The sequence below is a fragment of the Cynara cardunculus genome (genome assembly GCF_001531365.2).
Source record: "Cynara cardunculus var. scolymus isolate 2C chromosome LG 7, CcrdV1, whole genome shotgun sequence".
Taxonomy (NCBI): Eukaryota; Viridiplantae; Streptophyta; class Magnoliopsida; order Asterales; family Asteraceae; genus Cynara; species Cynara cardunculus.
The window spans coordinates 5,747,874-5,760,012 of record NC_037534.1 but is presented as its reverse complement, the minus strand read 5'-3'; the positions used below and the strand labels follow the sequence as shown (position 1 = coordinate 5,760,012).

General features: G+C 34.0%; 2 protein-coding genes across 3 annotated transcripts in view; one reads left to right on the top strand and one right to left on the bottom strand.

Annotated features, from left to right (window-relative positions):
• The window catches only part of LOC112515416 (cytochrome c oxidase subunit 6a, mitochondrial), a 9,093-nt gene extending 6,359 nt beyond the window's left edge, over nt 1-2,734 (top strand). Inside the window, exon 4 of the mRNA XM_025122216.1 lies at nt 2,525-2,734. Coding sequence (XP_024977984.1) covers nt 2,525-2,562 — 38 coding nt within the window. The 3' untranslated portion in view covers nt 2,563-2,734. The remainder of the gene's footprint in view (nt 1-2,524) is intronic.
• Nucleotides 2,735-3,058: 324 nt separating this feature from the next.
• On the bottom strand, nt 3,059-6,559 carry LOC112515339 (dentin sialophosphoprotein-like). Of its 2 annotated transcripts, XM_025122097.1 has the most exons (3): nt 6,288-6,559; nt 4,636-5,762; nt 3,059-4,560 (listed from the first exon to the last, which is right to left on the bottom strand). In XM_025122097.1, the coding sequence occupies exons 2-3, from the start codon at nt 5,704-5,706 to the stop codon at nt 3,259-3,261; spliced, it is 2,373 nt and encodes a 790-aa protein (XP_024977865.1). In that variant the 5' UTR covers nt 5,707-5,762; nt 6,288-6,559; the 3' UTR covers nt 3,059-3,258. The 2 variants fall into 2 exon arrangements, with proteins under 2 accessions (XP_024977865.1, XP_024977864.1); XM_025122096.1 differs by having other exon boundaries at nt 3,059-5,763; nt 6,290-6,550.
• Nucleotides 6,560-12,139: the final 5,580 nt, after the last annotated feature.

Sequence of the window (12,139 nt, the reverse complement as noted above, 5' to 3'; positions counted from 1 at the left end):
ATATATATATATATATATATATATATATATATATATAATGGCTAAAAGATTTCATGTTAGTTGATTCACATATTATTATTATGTATAAGACTAATTCAGGTATGCGTTCCTTTTTCTTTTTGTTGGGATTTTTAGAATTTTGTTTTTTTTACTTTTCTCTTCTATAATTTTCTTAAGTTTTCTTAATGAAAATGAGAGTTTGTTCTTGACAACACTTTTAGAGTTTTCATGACAATAATGGTTCTTTTAATGGTCCGACAATGGAATCTTGAAAGTAGGTAACAAGACAATGTTTGCTTGGTGAATATAAATATTTTATGAGAATATATGTAAAGACAAATTGATATGTATTATGACTAAACAATTCTGATAATACACCTTATATGATTATAATCAATATTTTCATATATTTTTTTATGATTTTGAACTGATCACAAAGTTTGATATAATAAAATATTATAAATATATAAGACTTATTAATCTCACACACACACACACACACACACATATATATATATATATATTAAAAGAACAACCAATAATGATAAGGTGGATTCATATATCAAAGGTAATATTGATTCTTATTTGTTTAGTATATAAATGTGATCATCGAGTCATTTAGCTAACTTCAATAATTTTAAAAAGAATTATTGTCACCATGCAACACATGGTGTCAAACATTAGTATGGTTAAACCCACAATAAGTAAACCAGTTTTGGTGTCTTAATGGATAAAATAAAAGCTGTCTGTTGCTTATTATTATTTTGTTCTTTACTTGTCATTTTTGTTGTTTCAACCTTCACTTTTAACATTTGATTTTCCTGGAACACGAATGCATGTTGTGTACAAATGATTATTTCCTACGTACACACACAACTGCATATATTGAACCATCAGGTATTTGCAGAAAACTAAACCAAACCAAACCAAACGAACCAAGTATGTCCCACCGGAAGGTGGGGTCGGAGGGGGGGGGGGGGTTAGATGTACGCAAATTTGACCTCTACCCCAAATAAGTAGAGTAGTTTCCGTGAAAATAGTCAAGTGTGGAAGAGAGACAAATATGAAAAATTATTTGAAAAAAACTAATTAAGAGTAGGCAATAATATATACAAATATAAGGCAGGTAAATGAAAAATCATAATGGAGGAAAGGAAATTACACACCCCTAATCCAACTAACCCACCCCATCTCCACCTTCTACCTCTCCAACTCCCTTCTACCTTACTACACCAACTTTAGATCACCACCTTTAGTCTGCAACCATTGTCCCACGTCTCCAAGAACTCCTGTCTGAGGTCATGTACTCCGAAATACCTAAAGCTGCCATGTCCAACTTGAGCTGCTCATCCCACTTCCTACTCGGCCTTCCTCAGCCCTCACCCTTATCATTTTCACTGCGACTATGGAAAACTAACATGTGACATTTAGGATGTTGGTGTTGTATTTTAATTTGATTACATAGTAAATTCATAGCAGCAAACATGCTCCAAGTAATATATTATTACCCTTCTCAGTAGTAGCGTTCGTGATTTATAAGAGAACTATAATAATGTTGCTGGTTATTTAATGATGTAATATGATGCAGTCTGGCTGTGTTAACGGATGAGTAAGTAATCTAATTATCTCTCTAGAGGAATACACTCGAATATATATCACGTTGGAAAGCTGGTCTTGAAGAAGACTAGCACGTAAGAACACATCTCTACTCGCGAAGCATTTGTTACCTTCGTGTGATAAACATGTTTATAGGTTCTTTTACCATGTCATAAGTGCATCTTTTTTGCTTCTTTGTAACATGTACCTAATGGTGTAGGACAAAACGAGCTGTCAGTTAAACAGCTCAATATATAAAAGGCTCTAGAGTCACCTGAACGTTACAGTTGCATACTTGCATGGTTGTTACTTAGTTGGTTTGCATGGTGTTAATTTAATTTTTATCCCCCCCCCCCCCCAACCCCACAAAACGAAGGAGGCGATTTCATAGATGAAATCATTTAAAAGGGAACTCAGTTTGGACAGTAGATGGATGCAGAGTACTCCCACGGTTGTAAAATAAATGTCCACAATGAAAAAGACATATAGTTTAAGAAATGTGTTATTGTTACACTTTCTAATCAATTTATGACAATTTAATCCTTCATAACAGAGAGAATAAATAATTTATCTATCTCATAATTTAAGGGTGAAATTGGAAACTAAGCACTTGCTTTTGAAAGTGGACATTTATTAACTAAAATAAAAATGTGGGTTATGTTGAACTTAATGTAGGACTTTTTTATGGGACAAAGATAGTAATGGACTCCCCTTTCACGTTGCATGTTATACGTAATAGATGGCTAGTTTCACAAAGTTGTGAAGGTCACTCTTTGTTGAACTTTTGCCAGTAGTCCTTTTCAGCTGGGCTGCTTTAAAAACAGAAGTTGGATGTTTGTATATTTTGATCATCAAACCATAAAACAAACAAAGATTATATTACTTATCAGTCGAGTCTTTGAGTAATTTGTATGGTTGTTTTTTTCAGGTCCAGATGGCCTTTTTGAAGTCAAGACACACCATTGAAGCATGAAGGCTACTACTCATGTTCTTCAACTATGTAGCTTTGATAAATTTGTCACTTAAAAAAGCCGGTAGAATTGCTACTGGCCTTGTGTTGTTTCTCTTATACCATTGCAAATAATTTTTTTGTGAATGCTTCGTTATTGTGGTTTATATATAGCGGAGATCCCTTGAACTGTGGTTGCCTTTTGAGTTTGATGTCTATATATATACACACCCATATGGAGGACCAAACGAGAGGGGACGAAGTTTTAAGATCATATATGATTATACGTGATATGAATGAGTAATTATATATGATTAAACACATTCAAAGACGAAGTGGGTAACTTGGTGAACATGACCAAACGTGTAACATGTTTTAATATCATATCTGATATTAGAACTTCCCACATCCTATTAATTCTCTTGCTCTTCCCAAAATCCAACCTAGCAGTTGATTTCTATAGAATGATCAAGTGATATGAATATGGAGTAAAAATGAGTTGATATATAAATATTTGAAACAAAACCATTATTTAAAATTTAAAATAATGATTCCTCCTAAGGTGCTTGTGCAACCAACCATCAACAAACATGACCAGATGCATACATACATACTTTCACTACACTTGCATGCTATTTTACCACAACCGAAAAAAAAAAAAAAACTGGAATAGAAACTTGAGTAGTAGATTCTATAATAAGTAGAAGATCACTCTACTCTGCATCATGGCTGCTTCCTTCACCTCCACCTCCAATGTCTGTCTGTGTTGAGTCGTTCTGTCCTGAGTTCGAATCTGAACTTGCTCCATCGTTGGTAGAATCTGTGCTTTGAGTTTGCTCCTTAGACTCTGTTTGGGTTGACTCGTTTTGCGCCAAATTCGACTCCGAACTTGCTCCATTGTTGTTTGAGTCTGCACTTTGAGTTTCCTCCTTCAATTCCGTCTGCGTTGACTCGTTTTGTGCTGGATTTGATTCTGAACTTGCTCCATTGTTGTTAGAGTCTGCACCTTGAGTTTGCTCCTTCCATTCCGTCTGGGTCGACTCGTTTTGCGCCAAGTTCGGATCTGAAGTTGCTCCATTGTTGTTAGACTCTGTACTTTGATTTTGCTCCTTCGATTCTGTCTGAGTTGACTCGTTTTGTCCCGGGTTTGATTCTGAACTTGCTCCATTGTTGTTAGAGTCTGTATTTTGAGTTTGCTCCTTGTCCTCTGTCTGGGTGGTCGACTCATTTTGTGCGGTGTTTGAATCTGAATTAGCTCCATTGCTAGTAGAGTCCGTGCTTTGGGTTTGCTCCTTGGACTCTGTCTGCGTTGACTCGTTTTGTGCTGAGTTCGAATCTGAACTTTCTCCATTGTTGGTAGATTCTGTGCTTTGAGTTTGCTCCTTGGACTCTGTCTGGGTTGACCCGTTTTGCACCGAGTTTGAATCTGAACTTTCTCCATTGTTGTTAGAGTCTGTACTTTGAGTTTGCTCCTTCGAATCAGTCTGGGTTGACTCGTTTTGGACCGAGTTCGAATCCGAACTTTCCCCGTTGTTGGTAGAGTCTGTACTTTGAGTTTGCTCCTTTGATTCCGCCTGGGTTGGCTCGTTTTGCGCTGAGTTTGAATCTGAACTTTCTCCATTGTTGGTAGAGTCTGTACTTTGAGTTTGCTCCTTGGACTCTGTCTGGGTTGGCTCGTTTTGCACTGAGTTCGAATCTGAACTTTCTCCATTCGTGTTAGAGTCTGTACTCATGGTTTGCTCATTGGACTCCGTCTGTTTCGATTCGTTTTGTGCTGAATCTGAATTTGAACTTGCTCCATCGTTGGTAGAGTCAGGACTCTCTGTTTGCTCCTTGGTCTCTGTCTGGGTCGACTCGTTTTGTGCCGAGTTTGAATCTGAACTCGAACCAGTGCTGGTAGAGTCTGTGCTTTCACTTTGCTCGTTAGACTCTCTTTGTATTGACTCGTTTTCTGCTGGACTCGAATTTGAATTTGCTTCATTGTTGGTGCTTTCAGTTTGTTCTTTGGACTCTGTCTGGGTTGACTCGTTCTGTGCTGAGTCTGAACTTGCTTCATTGTTGGTGCTTTCAGTCTGTTCTTTGGACTCTATCTGGGTTGACTCGTTCTGTGCTGAGTCTGAACTTGCTTCATTGTTGGTAGAACTGGTATCTCCAGTTTGCTCCTTGGATTCCATCTGCGATGAGTTGGTCTCTGCTGAATTTGAATCTGAACTTGATCCATTGTTGGTAGAGTTGGTCCCTTCACTATGCTCAGAGGACTCGTTTTGTGCTGAATTTGGATCTGAACTTATGTTTGTAGAGTCTGTAAATACAGTTTGCTCCTTTGATTCTGTTTCTATTGTCTTTTGAGATTCATCAACCACTTCACTGGAGGCATCATCTCCTTTTCTATTCTCCTCTCTCACACTCTGGTCATTTCCATCGCTTCTTTTTTCATTTTGATCTGCTGATGAACCCAAATTCTTGATGTTTGGGTTTTCGTCATTCTTCTCCGCTTCCTCAACATTCTCTTGTTCATCGTGCTTTTCTTCGTTCTCTGATTTTGTCTCTTCACTTCCATCCTGTTTGCCATCTTCCCTAACGTTTTCTTCACTTCTGCTCTCCCCATTGTCTTGTTCATCATTCTTCTCCAATCCCTTGGTTTCATTTTCTTCATTCTCACTTCCTTCTTTCTTCTCCAGTTCTTGAGTCTCTTCGCTTCCATTTTCAGTTTCATTCATCTTTTCGATCCCATCCTCCTTTTCCCTGCTCTCTTCTACATCGTCTTTATTTTCAGTCTCTGCAGCCTCTTCGGTGTTTCTTGCACCATTCTCCTCTTCGGTTTTCTCCTGTTGGTTGCCTTCATCCTCCTCACTGCTGTCATTGTCATGGTCATGGACAAGCTCTTCAGAATTGTTTTCATCTTCATCTTCATGATGGTCACCATTTGCTTCCTCCACTTTCGGTTGAAGCCCTTTTCTCCCTAACTTGATCACGTCATTATCGCCATCATGTTCTAACCTCTCGGAGATGTGTGTAGCAGAGACCGCTTTCTTATTACCGGAGTGCTGCAGTTGGTAAAGCAACCATACACTCACACCAAGCAAAACACAGATCTGCAACACGTGCTTTATCTTCAATCCCTTGTTTCGACCATTTCTGCGTGGTGATTGCTTGAACATGATTTATTCCCTTAATTGATCTAAACTAGACACCGGCTCACACAAAGAAGGCCAACCTGTAAAAATTTAAACATAGAAATGTACATTAAATTTAAATCGAAGTCTGTTAAGTCATCGGAACATCATCAATCTGCTGAGGTAAATCATAGATCTAACTTGATAACGATCTAAATCGTATAGATCTAAAATTAATTTTCAAATCAGATCAACAAAACCAGTTCAAAAGAAGAGAAACTAATCTAATTTAAGCAAATAATCTAGTAACCTAAAGAAGATGCATAACCATTAACGACCGAAACCCTAGAATATGGCTATAATAGAATGGAATCTTATCCTGCAATCAGTTAATCTGAAGCTAATTAAATAAACCAGTGACATACCGCTCCAAAAACCAACAGAAACCAGTAACAATATCGCAATGTAAATCAGAAATCGATTTAGATCGAAAGCGAAAATGTGACAAACGGTTCACAAATTCAAACAGAAAAGGAAATCGAACAACGAGAACTCATTAACGAAGTAGTGCAAAATGCTTGTTTAGACGCCAGTTGAATCTTGAAGAAAAGCAAAAGCGAACTTACCTTTTACGAAATTACTCCACACACGGGCAAAATCTCGTTTGGAACAGCGATTTCTACAATGTCTACAGCCCTTGATTAACTAACTGGAAAACTTGTGATTGACGACCTTGCGTATGGTAGCAAGTAGATTTCCAAAGCCTGATTGATGAATTTGGCTTCTGACCTAGAAATTCACGGGATTTTTATCTTGCATTCCCTTCGCAAATCACCAACAGCAACGGTACGCAGTCTCTCTCCTTCTCCCTCTGAAAGTTGATCCGATCTACGATATCGTATTTCAAGGATCCATCTGTATTTAATCTGAACGTCTACAAGTCAACGCGTCTACTATCAACTTCTTTACTTCACCGACTAAGAGTGTTAGCAACTTTAACAAGGGGTCGTTCATATTGCTTGTTAAAATAATTTATTGAGTTATTTCGGTGTGGTGTTTATTGTTTAAGTGTTTGGATAAATAATTTATATCGGAGTCAAATCGGTGATAAGCAGTTTTTAAAGAATTTAAACTTTTCTGACTTATAATAAGTTAATAAGTGTTTTTGTAGAAAAGCATAAGTTGTTTTAAATAAGCAATCCCAAACACCCCTTTAAATGGGACGGAGAACTGATTTTCGAGAACTAATGCATCATATGATATTTTATGTAAACTTTTTTTTTATTTAGAACTAGAATTTAATGTAATAATTAATATATATATATATATATCTGTGTTTATTTCATACTTAATTTATAATGTGAATATTTTTTATATGTTTGTGAAATAAAAAATATACATAAAAAGTTTCCTATTGTAATCGAATACATACGAAACAAACAGATTGTGAAACAAGTATATATTGATTAATATATTAAATACTATACTTAAAAGGAAAAATACTGTCAAAACCCTATATATGTAAACAAACTATATGAAGTGATCACAAACTTCCATTTTCTAATGGATATCTTGTTTTGTAAATATCTCAGTTGTATTCTAATTTAAAGTGTTGAATCATAATTAATGAAGTCTAATCATCTTCTATAAATATTCAACTCATAATAAATGAACCATTATCATTTCCATAAACATCTCAATTGTATGGTTTGTTATAAATGGTAGAAAGAGTTTCTTTAGTATATAAAAGGCGTATGTTTAACTCTGATATAAAATATGTGTTTCAGGTTACATTATCACAAAGCAAGCTTGATTGTAAATTTTTTATTTGACAGAAAAACAAAGACAAACTAATTAGATACGTTAGATGATTCGGATGACCAGGCAAAATATGTTTAAGGTAAAATAAAACCATCAAGATTGGTGAAGAAAATGAGTGATTTGGTGTGTGTTTTAATAAAAGAGAAGCAAAGTGATTTGGGAGGAAACCGACAACTTAAGGTACAAATTCTATGTTAAATCTCTCTTTTTATTAGGTTTAGTAGCATATCATAGAATTTTTAGTAATGATTTAGCGTTGATTTCATGACCAATGTGAGGATCTGAAGTCATAGGTTTGATTGATGAAACGTGTCGGTTGTTTGAATAAAAGAGTACTAAAGATTCGAATTGTTAAGCCATGATTTGGTGTTGGATCGAAGTTTAACTGCATATGTATGTTAATTAGGAGTGTTTACATACTAAAAGAATGGGTTTAGTTGAAGTATAGCTGAGATTCGAGGCCAAAAACTACGATCATAGGTGCATATAAAACTAAGAGAACAGTTTTGAGTATTGCACGAACCATGCCAAATTGTAATGGGATTTGGTATGGATATTGCTTAACGGCACAAACCATGCCAAATTACAGAGGTTTTTGGCACGGAACGCACAAGGTTGGTAGAGCCTAATGTGAGTCTTTGGTGTAGTATTACACATTCGTATCATGTGTAACGGTAAAACATTGACTTGCTGCAAGGGAGGACCTATATAGAAGAATAAGATGGCACAAACCACCTTTTCATGGTTCTGTCATATGGAAAAAAAATTACGTTTATAAAAGATGACGCTATTTTGTTTTGTTGGGTACCCTGGCATTTTTTGAAACTAAAGTAACGTCACAAGTTTGCAATGACTGAGATGGTTAACGTTGATGTGCTTATACAAAAGCTCTGGATTCAAGTTTCACTTTTGCCTTCTTCTTTTTTTTTCACTTTTCAGCTTAAATTTTGGAATTTTTTTTATAGCTTTTGTGTTTTTAAAAAGTTCCGAAGAAAGGGTTTGAATACGGGTTCTTTTCATGCAAAGGCAATAAATCAACCAACAGATCTACAACAAATAACATCACCACTTAAAAAATTTCTAGGTCCACCTCTAACCTATTGTATATGATAAGCATGTGTAGGTGCCAGTTTCAGTATCCACTCGATGTCGAATTACCTATACTACAAGGTGAATCTTGTTGAAACTTTTATAACGAGAAGTATATAGTAAGGTAACTTGGTCCTCGTTTTCAGTAGATGGTGTCTGTTATCTGAAGAGTCATTTAGTATACTTACATCCAATACATGTTATGGTGTATGTATATAACATGTATACATCATGTTGAGGGGGTTATGCGTAATATATAGTAAACGAGAAAATTCGGATCCTGAAAAATTTCCAAGCAAAGGGAGAAAAATAATTAACATAATATAAAATAAAACAAATAATTATGTAAAACATGGTTTCATTAAAAATTACAACATGTGGTTTTTTGCAAGAAACATGTGCACCACACTAATAGCAGATTGCAACGACTTTTTGTCAATACAAGGGACCATCCTTCAGTTTAAAATGGGTACACATTCACTTCGTCTACACTCGACATGATAAAGTAGGTGCACGTTGCACCCTCTCTGGTTTTTTTATATCCCTCAATCATGTCAACATAGTGGAAAAAGAATCAGGAGTCTTAAAGGTGCACCCGCTTTAATTTGCTGTATGTTCCCGTAAGTTAACAAAAAAAAATGGTTGTAACATACTGTTAGGGTCATTTGATGTGACATTAGAGGTAACAAGTTTAATTCACTTTGTTTTTTATATAATTTTTTTGGTAACGATAAAAAAAAAGTAAAAAGAGAAGGAAAAAACCAGTTAGATTTTGCATATATTCAACTTGTACGCCATTTTTAATTAAACTGCATTATTTATTTAATTTTTATTTTATCTTACATTATGTTAATTTTTTTGCTTGAAATACGCCCTTTTACCTTTGATCATATGGTTTCGAGCACCTCAAAAATCCGGCCCTTTCACCATCAAAAAAGGCTATAAACGAACAAAATGGAAAAAGGAAAAGGGGAAAAAAAACACCAAAGACGAAGATTAAGTGGTTTGCGATCGGTTTTGATACTCATTTGAAAGATTTTCAAACAATATGTCATTTTAATTGTTGAGCTTTTGCGATTGGTTTTGATACACATTTGAAACATTATGAACATTATGAGCTTTTGATTGTTTCTTAATCCACTTTTATTTTTCGATCCTAATTGGTCCTAGTACCAATTTTTTCATCCCGAAACCGCACAAGTACCGAATTTGTACATGCGGTTCGGTTTCGATCCTAGTTTTCACTCCCAAAAAAAATGGGTACTAACCAGTTCGGAACCGATCTCATCCCTGCCAAGTATGCAAACTTGGTTGGTATATTGGAAGTTGCATACCATAGTAATAACGTGGTACTAACTTATTTAATTATTTATTAGTTTTAGTATTTTTATGTATTGAATATTAAAAATCAAAACTTAAACTATTTTTGTTTGAGCATTTCAATGTTTACAAGTTTTATTCTTTGCAATTAGAATCTCTTAAACATCACACGTGTTACTTGAAAATTCAAAAATATCACTCAAAATTTGAATAAAATGATAAATTTTCATACATGTAATTTGAAGTTGGTACAAAACCATTATCAATCAAAACAATTTGGTACTAGTTAAGCTGGTATCAAATACATTTGGTATGTATACAATATAAGATTTTATGTACCAATCATAATTGGTTGGTACATGATACTGAGAAAAAAAAATCTGATACTGTAACAAGTCCACTTTTATCTTATTATTTCAAATTTAAACCCCGAAATCTACATATACAAAATTAGAGATGGCAAAAATCAGTCCTGGGCCGGGCGGGACCGCGTCCAAAACTATTTCCCTTACCGGACTCGGCATAACCTGTCCCGGTCTCCACAAAAACCCAAAGGCTCAATTAAGGTACTTTATAACCGGTTCTGGGTCAGGCCCAAATTGATCATGTTTTTTTAATGAAAAAATCGATTTTTTACATATAATTTTTTAAAATTTTTCTTAAAGATTACAAAAGTGTTATTATAATACACTTAAAGTATTTAATTTTCTCAATAAAATACACTTAAAGAATACGTTTTATTATAATTTATTCAAAACGAAAATCGAGTACGAGCCGAAATCTTGAATTATAGTGAGAATTGTGAACGTTTTCTTGTATTTGTGAGTTGGTATCTTCCTCATACACCATACGACTTAAATAAATTGTGTCTAGAGGATCAATGGGATAAAAAAATTGTCAAAATGAAAAAAAAAAAAGGGTCATATGATCGTCCCAATGGCTAAAGAAAAATCTAGGTCGGACCCATCTGTCCTAAACCGGTGCTAATCGATCTCGAACCAAAACAGTCACAATCCTCCATCGATCTAGGTCGAACCCATCTGACCATCTTTATATAAAATACAAACCGTAGAATACAAAGTTGGAAAAGATTTTAAGTCAAAAGAAAGGCCGTGGACTAGGCCTAAACCTAATGGGTGGATTCAAACCCACAATGATAGGTCCGGATCCATTGCTTTAATGGTGGGTCCCATTGTGGCCCATAACCACCAGAATGGACCTAAAAAGCCCAAAAGTCTCAAGTCAGAATAACATTTGATTTTGGTCATCTATGACTGTGAATGGTGAATGAAACACACCTAAAATGTTCGGCAGCGTTTTATTTTAATTTAGTGGTTCTAATGGACTTGTAATTTAGGAGTATTTGGTAAGAGGTATTAAACGGTTATTAATAAGATTAAATGTAAATGAAATTGTTTGGTTTATATAATACTAGAAGGGTATTTGTATAATACAGCGAGATACAACTTAATTTTAATATTTTTTTTTTATTTTTTCCGTCTCAGTCGATGTTATAATACAGTTTTATTTAGTTTTGAGAAAACGATAATGGTTTTATTTTTGAATAAAATATAAATATGAAGATAAATCATAAAAAATTGGAAAAAAAAATATTGATATTGGTATCAAACTAACTATTTAAAATTTCTCTTTTTTTCTGTGTATTTTTTTAATTTTTTTTGGTTTAATAATATAATTTTTTATAAAGAAAATAATTAAGTATTTTGTTAGAACTTAATGATTGTCCTAATTATATTTTAGATTTTTTATGTTTAAAATGATATGTTTATCCTCTATTTGATTATGTTTATCTGCAATTAGTTACATGAATTCAAACATGAAGCTTTAATAAGTTGTACTTACGCACAATTTATTAGTAATATTGAATTTTAAGTAATATGCCAGTACTTTTATGCATAAACAAATGGTTTTTAAGAGTTTTTGTCAAATGTTTTATAATATAGTATGTATTATGTGTATTTCATTAATTCATTTTTTTTTATTTTCGATTTAGTAATATAATTTTTTATAAAGATAATAATTAAGTATTTTGTTAGAACTCAATAATTATCCTAATTATATTTTAGATTTTTTATATTTAAAATAAGATGTTTATCCTCTATTTGATTATGTTTATCTGCAGTTAGTTATACGAATTCAAATATGAAGTTTTAATATGTTGTACTTAGACATAATTTACTTGTAATCTTGAATTTTAAGTAATATGCATCAATATACAGTACTTCAT